Below are 13539 nucleotides of genomic sequence, written 5' to 3' on the forward strand. Positions count from 1 at the left end.
CTCTCTCAGTGTCCGGAGCAAGTATGGTGGGTCTGACACACCGGTGTCAATGTGTTCTTTTTTCCATTTCCAGGAGTGTAATATAGCATGTGTAGCCCAAACTGGCAGCTATTTTATCAGATACGATGAAACTCAGTGGAGGAAATCAGCACCTCCTTCTAGCAGAACGCTTACTCACAATGTAGTGAAAGTTGGTCCAGATCATGTTATGGGAACAAATACATAGACGGCAAAAGATGCTTGGAGTTACTTCATCAGAAATAATATTGTGGATGAAATAGCTCATGGTAAAAGTCTGGAAGGACGAAGCTCAGCAGCTACAGCACGTCAAATATTGTGTAATGTTACAAAAAAAGAAATCAATGCATTTCTAGGGGTTTTCCTATTAGCTGACAGTTACAGAAGCTGGGATATTTCTATAAGAAAATTATTTCACAACTCTACTGGCAGCCCAGTTCAAATGGCAACTTCTTCTATAGACAGGTGTTAAGAAATAAGGAGAGCCGTTAGGTTCGGTGACAGATGACACACCCGACAACCGAGAAGCTAAGTTTCTACTATGCCAGATTGCTGCAACGAGTGCGAACTATTCACAAACAACTGTAGACAAAAATTTCATCCAGGTGAGAATTTCACAACAGATGAGCAGCTAGTGTCTTTCAGAGTGCGTTGCAGATTTCTACAACTTTTTTCCAAGCAAACCAGGAAAATATGGAATAGAGATATTCTGACTGTGGGACTCTTTGACACCATCCTCTGTATCTGAGCTGATGTGCTGAAGAAAAAATCCAGGTCACCCTCGTCAAGCTGATGTTGCAGCTCATGTGGTAAACACCCTGGCAAAAATGCTTAGACGAAGCTCAACCAATATCACGATGGGCAACTACATTACCAGTGTTTCCCTGTTTCAAGATTTGTTGAAGCATAAAATTACAGCACTCGGTAGTCTTCACCATAACAAACAATAATTTCCATACGAAATGAAATCATGTAAGACACGACTTGTTCTGTCTTCAGAATTTTGAGTCAGAGATGTTTTCACTATTGTGAGTTATGTAATAAAAGAAGAATAAGAGCGTATGCTAATAAATTCCACACATCACGACGTCGCAGTTGATTAGACATCGGGTGTGGATTCTCTTGACCAAAAGGCACGTACTTGCACTTGTCAAAGATAGACAAGGAGATGACGTTTGTTTCATAGGATAATGTAATGGATGTTGCAGTCACAAATGCTCTCTGTTTATTCACAAATCAACATTCAGAATATCAAAATGGAAAATCACATAAAAGAGGATTTTCTTAAAAGACTTGGCCCTAGAACTTATTCGTCCACATATACAGTCCAGAGCCGAAACTCCAGATTTACAAAGAGTCGTCCTATAAACACTGTCTAGAAGTGGCGTCAAAATGGGCTAGGATATGGATATTGTCCATCAAAGATAAACGATCAGAAGAGATGCTTTTTGTGTCCACGTTAACTGGAAAGGAAAATCGATCAGTGTTGTTCAACTGTCCTAACTGTGTATGCAATGAACATAGTGTGCTTGTTTGTGAAGACTGTTTCCAGTAATGTGTAGAACTTTGTGACAAGCAATTTAATATTTACTTGGACAAACTGCTGTGTAGCTTAATTTTTTTTCAGTTGCTATATAATTTATAACGTAGAATTTTTTTCTTTTCATTTTGTATTTGGATGCTTTGTGCTCACTGATTTGCATTTTACCTCACCAAGGCGCTATTTCTAGTTTATGTAAGTGCTCATATAAGTTATTATATGCTAAAATAATAAGATTAGTAATGATTAAACTCAGACTTATTTCACTGAAATTAATACCCAGACATTTTATTTAATGTTTTCCTCATTTAAACTAAATACAGATATGTTTTGTAAGACTGTATTCACTCGAAAATAAAAGTAAGTATTCGTAATAAACGTAGATAGAAATCTCAATGGGGGCTTTTGAGGCCCCCATCAAGCAATAACATAGATCCTAACACTCATGCATCCAAGGGTTAATTGTGAACTGCAGAGTAGTCACGTAGATATAGAGGTAAATTAATTAACGTGGTGTTCTGGGGCAGATGATACCAATGTGTTCACGTGTTAACCTAAAAACTACGTCAGTTGCTATCGCAGTGCGCCTGGGATCACTGAGATTACACCATGGACCAATATAAAGGTTTCGCCTGATCTGATCAATCACTTATCTTGTTACATCAGTCCTATGGTCGTATCTGGATACGCTGTTATGTGAGCAGCTGCAGGAAATATTCACCTCACCATGGATGCGGGCTGATGGCAGCTGTATTGTGCTACATGGTATATGGAATAAAGCTTTCATGGCACCTGCGGTAGTAACAGAAGTCACCATGGCAGTTTCAGACTACATGAACACTGTTTCTGTGTACCAAATTCCTACTCATCGAACCCATGCAATGCAGAGTCGCTGCTGCATTGTGTTGCAAATAGGAACAACACGCTGTTGAATTGAAGGCATAATGTTTTGGCTCAGCAACTTATATGTCTCTTGAATTTTACTGAAATATGGATTCTCGAAATTCCTAAAACGGAGTCATTCGAAATGCTCATGTATCTAGAACCATCTGTTCGGAGTGATTTGAGATGGACTGAAAACAAACTAAGCAGCTGAAAACATATGTGAGGAGTGAGGTCAAAGCTTTGGGATACACCTGATGAAAATGGAAGATACGGGAACTGATATTGTTAATAGTGAACAGGCATGCCTGATAGAGATCATCCAATAAGTGAACGCAGTTAATGTGATTTTTATATGCCTGGAGCCTGAAGATGGGTGTGGAATGCCATAATTTCTATAGTTTCCAGTGGTCAAGAGGACAAAAAAATATGGATTTTCTGTTAGGTTGCAGATATTGGAGGTAGATGTGGTCAGAGGAGGAATTTGGATAGAAGGCATAATGGTTAAAAAAAAAGGGATTGTTCCTGGTGAGCTGTTTTCGGCTGCATTGGGGGCAAACGGATTAGGGTGTTGCAGAACTGCAACCTGAGACTGATGAACTGCTGTAAGTAGGTGTATAGTTTCAGGGAAAGTAGGACTTAGTAGATTTTCCACATGTTTGGTTTGTAGCCTGTGGATAGAATTGTGTTGAAGAGACGTGTAAGGATTTCTAATCATAGCACCACATTGACTGGGACCAGTGTTACATTTTTGTGCAGTACGTCTTATGACAAAACTTTTCTGACTGTTGTATGACATGGTAACGCGATACGATACTCAGATAACTTTTATGTCAACTGACAATGGCTGCCGGAGCCTATGCAGTTGTATTTGTCTTACGTTGTATATTGTGACTCATGCCTTCAGCATTTCTGTGCCTATCATGATATATCTACTTGTATAAAACTGTGGTTCAGCGTTTTATTGGTCTCCAGACATGTGCACACAGTCTATCTCTACGTGTGTGTGTGTATGTGTGTGTTTACTGGTGCGCAGACTAGAGATTATGGGCTCTGTGTTTGGCCGATTTCCAACCATGTGCGCAGTGGCTGTGTGTTGCTTGTTCTCCAAGCAAGTTGAAACGTCTCTATTAGATTTTACTTAAACTGCTGGATGCTCACTCAATGTTCAACGTACTATCACTTTGCTATATTTTTATCATTTCCACACTGACCTTCAGAATTCTCCCTGACAAATATAGCTCAAAGTTATTCTATTCATTTATGGTCCCCAATATACTACGATACCCAATCTGATTACGCAAATAATTAACACAAAAAGTGGCCCTGAATTAGAAGAAATCCTAACAATAACCCATACATTGTCACTTACGTCACAGAAAATCTTCATTGCTCGAACTACAGTAATACAGCAATCACCAATACAGCAAGTTAAATAAAAAGATTCTAACTACTGTAGGCTCTAACTATTAAAAGCCATGTGGTTAGCAAAGGAAAGATTTTGTTGTAGAGCAAACAATGTATTTAGCAAATTTTACCTTAATAATGTAACATCCAGTTCCAATAACCATTAACAAAATTAAATTTCCACGACGGACACACTTCTGGACCGTCCGCTAGCGCTAACTCTTCAGACTTCTAAACTCCATCATGCCAACTATGAACATCCAGCCTCCATCTCTTCTGGCTATTCACCTCCAACTGCCATCACTGCTGACTATTAACTTCTTCCATCATTACTGGCTGTTCACCTCTAACATTTGCTCCGACCAACCACAGAGTATCATTCAGAGGGAGCACAGCGCTGTCAGAGTTATTAATGTGGTGTATCGCACTGCCAACATACACTACTGGCCATTAAAATTGCTACACCATGAAGAAATGCAGATGATAAACGGGTATTCATTCGACAAATATATTATACTACAACTGACATGTGATTACATTTTCAAGCCATTTGGGTGCATAAATCCTGAGAAATCAGTACCCAGAACAACCACCTCTGGCTGTAATAACGGCCTTGATACGCCTTGGGCATTGAGTCAAACAGAACTTGGATGGCATGTACAGGAACAGCTGCCCACGCAGCTTCAACACGGTACCACAGTTCATCAAGAGTAGTGACTGCGTGTTGTGAGGAGCCAGTTGCTCGGCCACCATTGACCAGACGTTTTCAATTGGTGAAAGATCTGGAGAATGTGCTAGCCAAGGCAGCAGTCGAACATTTTCTGTATCCAGAAAGGCCCGTACAGGACCTTCAACATGCGGTCGTGTATTATCCTGCTGAAATGTAGGGTTTCGCAGCGATCGAATGAAGGGTAGAGCCATGGGTCGTAACACATCTGAAAAGTAACGTCCAATGTTCAAAGTGCCGTCAATGCGAACAAGAGGTCACCGAGACGTGTAACCATAGGCACCCCGTACCATCACGCCAGATGATACGCCAGTATGGCGATAACGAATACACGCTTCCAATCTGTGTTCACCGCGATGTCGCCAAACACGGATGCGACCAGCATGATGCTGTAAACAGAACATGGATTCTTCCGAAAAAATTACGTTTCGCCATTCGTGCACCCAGGTTCGTCGTTAGGAACACAATCGGAGGCGCTCCTGTCTGTGATGCAGCGTCAAGGGTAACCGGAGCCACGGTCTCCGAGCTGATAGTCCATGCTGCTGCAAACGTCGTCGAACTGTTGGTGCAGATGGTTGTTGTCTTGCAAACGTCCCCGCAATCGCGATAGGCTTCAATCCGACCTTTATCAAAGTCGGAAACGTGATGGTACTCATTTCTCCTCCTTACACGAGGCATCACAACAATGTTTCACCAGGCAACGCCGGTCAACTGCTGTTTGTGTATGAGAAATCGGTTGGAAACTTTCCTCATGTCAGTACGTTGTAGTTGTTGCAACCGCCGCCAACCTTGTGTGAAAGCTCTGAAAAGCTAATGATTTGCATATCACAGCATCTTCTTCCTGTCGGTTAAATTTTACGTCTGTAGCACGTCATCTTCGTGGTGTAGCAATTTTAATGGCCAGTAGTGTATAAACATGTAAACAGGCTACTTAAAAGTGTACAATTGGTGTGAATTGTCGTACACAGTGTAACGTCCCCTTAGAAGAATTGTATACGAGACTGCTTAAACTGACACACAATATTTTTAGCGCAACGCAATCTGACTTTCAAAAATCCCTCCAAAAGAATGGCCCTGACTAACATTAACCTATGCGTTTCACAAATCACTTACCTCACCAAAAATCTTCCTTACTCGAACTACTGCAATACAGCGAGCGCCACTACTGCCAGCTAAATAAAAGATTCAAACTACGGAAGGCACTAACTACTAGTAGGCATAGTTAGCAAATGAAAGATTTTAATAGAGAACAAACAATGTATTTACCTTAATATTCATCAAAAGTCATAATATATACAGCAGTTCATGACATCCATTTTTACAAATTTCAAAACTCCGCCATTTGTCTCCCCACATCCACCACTGCTGGCGGCTCACCTCCAACTGTGCAACGCTACGCGCTGTTCACATCCAGCTGCCGCTGCCCAACACTACAATGGCAGACAACAATGCAAACTAGCCACACACTGCACACAGCACAGCCAGTGATTTTCATACAGAGCGCTACGTAACGTTGCCAATAAGAAAACATAAACAGCCTACTTACAACAGTGCACCCCAGAGATTCAGCCACGTTTGAGCATTACTCTAGGATCACACCAGGTGTGTTTGTTGTTGCTTTACAGGCCAGAAGCCACGGGCTCGGTGCCAGCTCTGTTCCGCGTGTCCTACATGTACTACACGCTGCTGGGCACGCTGGTGGTGATGCTGGTGGGCGCCGCCGCCAGCTTCGCAACAGGTGCCACGTCGCCCACCAGCCTGGACCCGGCGCTGCTGGCGCCACAGCTACGCTGGCTCGCCGAAAAGGGGCGGCAGCGGCGGCAAAGCAGCACCCGACACTCTGCTGGCGGTGGGCTCGAGGGCAGGTGCAGGAGTGGGGACGACGGAGAGGAAGAGGGCGCCACAGAGCTGCTGGTCTGTGAGAAAGGAGCCGAGGCCCGAGGACAGCCTGACAAGTAGGCGCCTCTCCACTGGGGTTACTGGCTGTACGCAATAGGTCGAAGTTTCTTACCCTGCATGGTTCCAGCATACACGTCAACAGGAAGGATGTAATATCACGGCGATGTATAGTTTATCAGGCATGGGTTACGGCATTGGATTAGTCCTCATCAGGGACCAGTTTCTCCGAAGTTGGTTTCTGAGCATTCTTGATGGAGAATCCAGTGTCATCTGCTTGAACACGAAATAAGCCCACGAGACATTTGAGATTCTTCCACATTACTGAACATTTAAAAAACTTAGGCAACTGTAGCCCCGTTGGGTTCCCAGCATTCGCCGATACTTCGACAACTTAACACGCTGCCATTTTCAAGGTATAAATAACCGCAGTGCATGGCAATTTAAATTCTCAGTGGGTGACTCTACGCCAACCAAAAAACCAGAAGACAGCGTATGCAGGAAGACCACACTTTCATAAACCAACAGTACCATAACACAGTCAGAGATGTGTAGTGTCAGATGTTAAAGTGCAATATTAAAGAAAAATGGGAGTGCAGGTGGCTCTAACACGATCCTTGTTTTGTGACACAAGAGAGAGATTGAGAGTCTCGTTAAGACGCAGAGAAAAATATCCACCTCTATTTACAAAGTAATTTGCCACTTCCATCTCAGAAGTTTCTTTAACAACACCATCCCCACAACTGTCACTGCACATTATGATCTATCCATTGCTATGTGCCTATTACAATGTTGTGCTCGACATATAGTGTTGCTATGTGAATGGGTGTTGGAAACGGTGGTACAGAAAAACTGCTTTTGTCAAATATCCTAATATGTGGATGACAGGACAGTGAAACGAGCGTGTACAGTCCAGTGGTTAGGCAGAAGGGGTACTTTGGGGAACATGTTTAGAAACTCGAGTCAGACTCTTGTTGTCGTAGAACTGCTCACAGTTTAGCAAGTATGATACCGCCTTCCAATCGGCGCCAAGTCTAGCACCGAAATTTTTTCCAGTTTTGCTGCTGAAAGCGTATGCTGTAACAATGCCAGGAGGATATTAATTATCCCATGTCCTGATTGGCTACAAATTCCTCTTACCTAATTTTGCTGCTGAAAACCAAAACTGAACTGTGATTCCGTTATCAGCGTATCAACAAACGGGAAGCAAGATGCAGCGATGTGACACTAAATCCAAACAGGAGCCAAGTTTGCACGTACAGCTTGTCATAGGGTACACCTCACAGGCCAGCAGTTCTGTAGTGATATTTTCCTCCCCCAATTAGCAAGCTGTGTCCTCCAAATCGTGTAGACGTGTAGCTGCAACGAATCTACATCTACATCTACATCCATACTCCGCAAGCCACCTGACGGTGTGTGGCGGAGGGTACCTTCAGTACCTCTATCGGTTCTCCCTTCTATTCCAGTCTCGTATTGTTCGTGGAAAGAAGGATTGTCGGTATGCCTCTGTGTGGGCTCTAATCTCTCTGATTTTATCCTCATGGTCTCTTCGCGAGATATACGTAGGAGGGAGCAATATACTGCTTGACTCTTCGGTGAAGGTATGTTCTCGAAACTTTGACAAAAGCCCGTACCGAGCTACTGAGCGTCTCTCCTGCAGAGTCTTCCACTGGAGTTTATCTATCATCTCCGTAACGCTTTCGCGATTACTAAATGATCCTGTAACGAAGCGCGCTGCTCTCCGTTGGATCTTCTCTATGTCTTGTATCAACACTATCTGGTACGGATCCCACACTGCTGAGCAGTATTCAAGCAGTGGGCGAACAAGCGTACTGTAACCTACTTCCTTTGTTTTCGGATTGCATTTCCTTAGGATTCTTCCAATGAATCTCAGTCTGGCATCTGCTTTACCGACAATCAACATTATATGATCATTCCATTTTAAATCACTCCTAATGCGTACTCCCAGATAATTTATGGTATTAACTGCTTCCAGTTGCTGACCTGCTATTTTGTAGCTAAATGATAAAGGATCTATCTTTCTGTGTATTCGCAGCACATTACACGTGTCTACATTGAGATTCAGTTGCCATTCCCTGCACCATGCGTCAATTCGCTGCAGATCCTCCTGCATTTCAGTACAATTTTCCATTGTTACAACCTCTCGATACACCACAGCATCATCTGCAAAAAGCCTCAGTAAACTTCCGATGTCATCCACCAGGTCATTTATGTATATTGTGAATAGCAACGGTCCTATGACACTCCCCTGCGGCACACCTGAAATTACTCTTACTTCGGAAGACTTCTCTCCATTGAGAATAACATGCTGCGTCCTGTTATCTAGGAACTCCTCAATCCAATCACACAATTGGTCTGATAGTCCATATGCTCTTACTTTGTTCATTAAACGACTGTGGGGAACTGTATCGAACGCCTTGCGGAAGTCAAGAATACGTACATAACAACTTGCTCAAGCGCCAGTACATGATCTGGCATCTCTCAAATATTGCTCGACATAGCGAAAGGTTTTGTATTACTAAGATAGTGTGTATACAACATGACTTTGTTATCAACATGACTTTGTAAATCTTAAGTTATAATTACAGTACAAGAAAACTTCCTGTTCTTCACGTACGTTACTCTAACTCTCTATTAGGCATGATGAGAGACGAATGACAATGTATGCAATAAAACTGCTGAATTTTAAATCTGTGCTTCGAACTTCATTTTCTTACAATTTCAATGCTTGAAAGTAACTCTGCTATCATGAACCCACATAAAGCATCTCTCGAAACCTTTCCCAGACCAGGTTCGAGTGTTTTTCTTTCATCACCCCTTATTAAAAAATGTTCAAATGTGTGTGAAATCTTATGGGAATTAACTGCTAAGGTCATCAGTCCCTAAGCTTACACACTACTTAACCTAAGTTATCCTAAAGACAAACACACACATCCATGCCCGAGGGAGGACTCGAACCTCCGCCGGGATCAACCGCACAGTCCACGACTGCAGCGCCTCCGACCGCTCAGCTAGTCCCGCGCGGCCCTTATTAAAAGATTTTATTCGACGACCATGTAATAACAGTCCTCTGAATAACAGATACACTGTAAATCATAAATCTTAAGCGACTTTTCCTGACTAGTATGTTATTCTCCATCTGTCACTTAAATTTTTCGATTTACTTAAGTAAACGCTGAAATTCACGTTCAGAATTCACAAATAAATTGAAAAGAAGTGCCATGGGATATAGGCGTTTCAGTTCGTGGGAACTGTGTATGTGGAGTACCATTATATATATAGTTTGTACAAAACCCAATATTTGTGGTAAACAATTCAACACTCACGACAGAACACTCATTCATCCCATAAATCAAACTAGGAAATATATCGAATACAAATGGTGCGTCAAAAATTCGACTAGGAAATGCACAGAGCGTCACCAGAATCTTCACAGAAGATTTATATACTCAGACTGCTACATGCATTGGAACGGAATCTCCATATTTGTAGTGACTGCAGAATTACAAATAACTAGGCAAAAATGGAAGGATGCTGCAACCCATGCCCTCTGTAGTGTTACCGAACAAAGTTTATCTTGAAGAAACGGCCAGTACGAATCAGGACTAATGATTTCACCAAATCATTCCACATGCGGACTGAATAACACTAAAGTTGAATGGAATGGCAATAACACAATTAAAATGGAATTTCCCTTATAAGTCAGACGTATCTGCCAGGTAACGCGCTGAAAAACTACAGTATGCTACGCCCCCATGTGCACAAAATTAAGAAATTCAGTGAATTTATCGAAAAACTTCATCTGCAACAGTGAGAAGTGAATCTTTTCTTAACTGCGATACCTTCTGTACTCTGCACATTACGTAGCTGTCCTCCGTACCGCGTACCCGATCACAGCTCTGTGCCCTTCAGCCAAGGGCACAGAAGAAAAATCGGCGGAAGTGCGCGTGACGTCATATCACATGTCTGTCGTATACGAGGATCTTCATTCGCAAAACTGGCACGAGCTGCACAGTCCTTACTTTACCAAAGCCACACTAATAGTGAGACAAAATGCTGTCATGAGAACGAAATAGAGAGAGACGAAAACACACATACTGTGGTCCGTAATAACTAGGATTGCTGCTGTGCTTTTCTGCTACAAATCGATATACGTTAATACCCTACGTCTCTGTTATGATGAATGGTTCTGGAGCTGTTTTGTTGTATTGTTGGAAAAAATTTTCAGCTTTCATAGAAGAAAGAGTTATTCCAGTTTTCTCTATTTTTACGTGTTAGAAACTTGAGTTCCGGTATCTTATTTCACCTACGCAGCCTCTTCGATTTATTTTACTTTAATATACTGCATTCTATTGTGGGTGCATGAAGAACGACAACCCAAAATTGTCCTCCTTGTTCACACTTGCTTGAGTTTTTCTACTGCATTTTTTAGAATATTCCACCTACAATACATCTTATAGCAACATAGCTATTGTGTTTTCAGTATCCATCTGTTTTATTTTCGTCAAACGAACTGATAAAATGCACACAAACTACTAATCGGCTGTCCAGAGCCGCATATGCGCAAGTGGAGACATTGGAGACATTTGCAAAAAAGTTTAGGCCGAAATGCATCTGCTCTCCCTGACACGCAGTATTCTTGTACATTGCCCTAGTTAGAATACAGTAATATTTTCGATAAAGATATGATTTCAGCGAATACCTTAAAAAGATGCGAATTTGTAATAGCTATCACCCTGGAAAATTAAATCTTTTTTCTAGTCCAGTAAAAATCTGTGCACATACAAGGAAAATAATGAGTGCTGTATAGGACTAACGGATGGAAGTAAAGATCAAAATGCTGATTCTGGCTCTAACAATGTATATGTGCAATTAAATGCTTGTCATACATTGTATATTAAAAGGCTTCAAACATCGATATGAAAGTATTTCTTTCTTTTCACACCATATGCATGTACCAAGTGGAATATAAAATTAATTCATGACATATTTGTGTTCAAGTCGTACACATTCAAGAAGTAGGATATCTTTGGTTACGCTATGAAACTTTCATGACTTAAAAAGTTACATGCATTACAACGATCGTTAGCAAATATTCATATTAGGTAAGATGACATCATCTATTCTCACTAAATTTTCTTCTTCAACTACCTCGTGAGAGTTGTTATTAAAATGGTACTCTATTACAATTATTTTTGCGGCAGAGAAAGTAAATTAAGCAGGCTAATATATTGTGCATGCTTGAAGTACTCTGACATCATGTAATTATTTTCTCTCCAAAAATAATCGAATAGTGTTAAGACTGTGGCTCACAAGTAATTATGAACAAGGGACGAATAACACCAGTGAAAGCTGCCACTTGATAAAATTTTTTATTTAACCTGAGACGTGCAGCACATGCAAGAATACGACAGAGCTGTAGTATGACACTGTTTGACACAATTAACACTGGGTAGCTCAAGAATGGAAGTAAACTCAATCATAAATAATGAATATGGATGCAAGAATGGTTTATTTTGTTTTCTGTTTTCCATCGACCAAAGTGAAACGGAATTCAAGGTAACAGAATCAGTAACTAAATCTGAAACACATTTTCATTCAAAAGATATTAACAAATACATCAAAATCAAGCACATGTACGAAGGTTGGAACTTAAATAATGGCAACTATTTGTTCCTTCTAAGTAGTCACCAGCGTTGCGTAGAATCCGTTGAACCCGTTGCCAGTGATGTGGAAGCCGTAATATACCGCTAGCAGAGCCTGTTCTGTTGATGGTGCGAATGGAGCGGTCTACTGCCCGTCTAATCTCTGGAACAGTTCTGAAGCGAGTGCCACAAAATGGTTCCTTCATCTTTGGAATAAAATCAAAGTCACAAGGACTTAAATACCATTGACGGAACAGAGCAGCCGAAGTTTGCACTGTACGCGCGTGCACATTGTCGTGCAAAGTGATAGGTGGGTTGCACAGACAGTGCCGCCGCTTTTTTCGCAAAGCTGGTGGCAGGTGATGCTCCAAAAACGAACAGTAATACTGTGCATTGACGGTCTGTCATGGACGAACGTAATGCGTTAGAATAACAGCATCACAGTCGTATACGAGAATCGCCATAACTGTCACCATACTGGGGCTGTGACACACTTTCGACTTTCGCGGCGAACCATAATGACACCATTCGTTGGACTGGCGTTTCAGTTTTAGCTTCGTGGCATTCAGAAATGTTCCAGAGTTTCGACAGGCAGCAGACCGCTCCACTCCCGCCATCAACAGAACAGGCGCTGCTAACGGCATACTACACCTCCCACATCGCTCACAACGGCCTCCACACAACGCTGGCGACTACTTTGAAGGACAGAAACAGGTGCGAACATGTACCTCTTTTGTATCGGTTGTGAATAAATAGTTGCCACTGTTTAAGTTCCAACCCTCGTATATACTTGGTAGTCCATAACATAACTGTACTACACTGACTTATACAGGCCCTTTCACTGCGATGAAATATGGCGACTTCAGATTTTCTTTAACTCAAGTTATTTACTGTTATCGACAGAAAAATATACTCCAATTGCTGCAGCTCACGAACTCCTCAGTGGAGTAAAGAAATTAGTTACCATTACCTTCCTTAGGCTTCTATTAAATTGTAGGCGAACCTTTCATAGTTACTGTGTATTATTAATAATAAGTTTTCCTCAACAATGGACACCTTACTAAACCAATGTCTGTGACATAAAATCTTTGTGAGGATTAATCTCACTTCTAGAAATGATATATTAACTACATAAATTTCAGTAAACGATATATACACAGTGAAGCAACAGTTACTAATGCCATGCAATTCAACAAGCCTGTGCAGGACTTTTGTTGAATCAACACAGTAATTAATTCGTATCATATGCTGTCAGACTCAGGAAACTACAGTTTGGCTTGAAGAGTTATCTCAAAATATGATCGTGTATGAAACTAACAATTCTTTTATTTCATTGGCATCTATGTCTGAGAATGGCAGAAATGGAAATTATGTGTGGTTTACTTGTTTTATTTAGATGATTT

At 41.4% G+C, this 13539-nt stretch overlaps 1 protein-coding gene across 1 annotated transcript in view; it reads left to right on the forward strand.

Annotated features, from left to right (window-relative positions):
- Positions 1 to 6533, forward strand: part of LOC126152522 (sodium-coupled monocarboxylate transporter 1-like) — a gene marked incomplete at its 5' end in the record, with an annotated part of 103152 nt that extends 96619 nt beyond the window's left edge. The window contains one exon of the mRNA XM_049916012.1: positions 6200 to 6533. Within this exon, the coding sequence (XP_049771969.1) occupies positions 6200 to 6533 (334 nt within the window). The remainder of the gene's footprint in view (positions 1 to 6199) is intronic.
- Between the last annotated feature and the right edge of the window lie 7006 nt (positions 6534 to 13539).

The sequence above is a fragment of the Schistocerca cancellata genome, chromosome 2 (assembly GCF_023864275.1).
Source record: "Schistocerca cancellata isolate TAMUIC-IGC-003103 chromosome 2, iqSchCanc2.1, whole genome shotgun sequence".
NCBI classification, from domain to species: domain Eukaryota; kingdom Metazoa; phylum Arthropoda; class Insecta; order Orthoptera; family Acrididae; genus Schistocerca; species Schistocerca cancellata.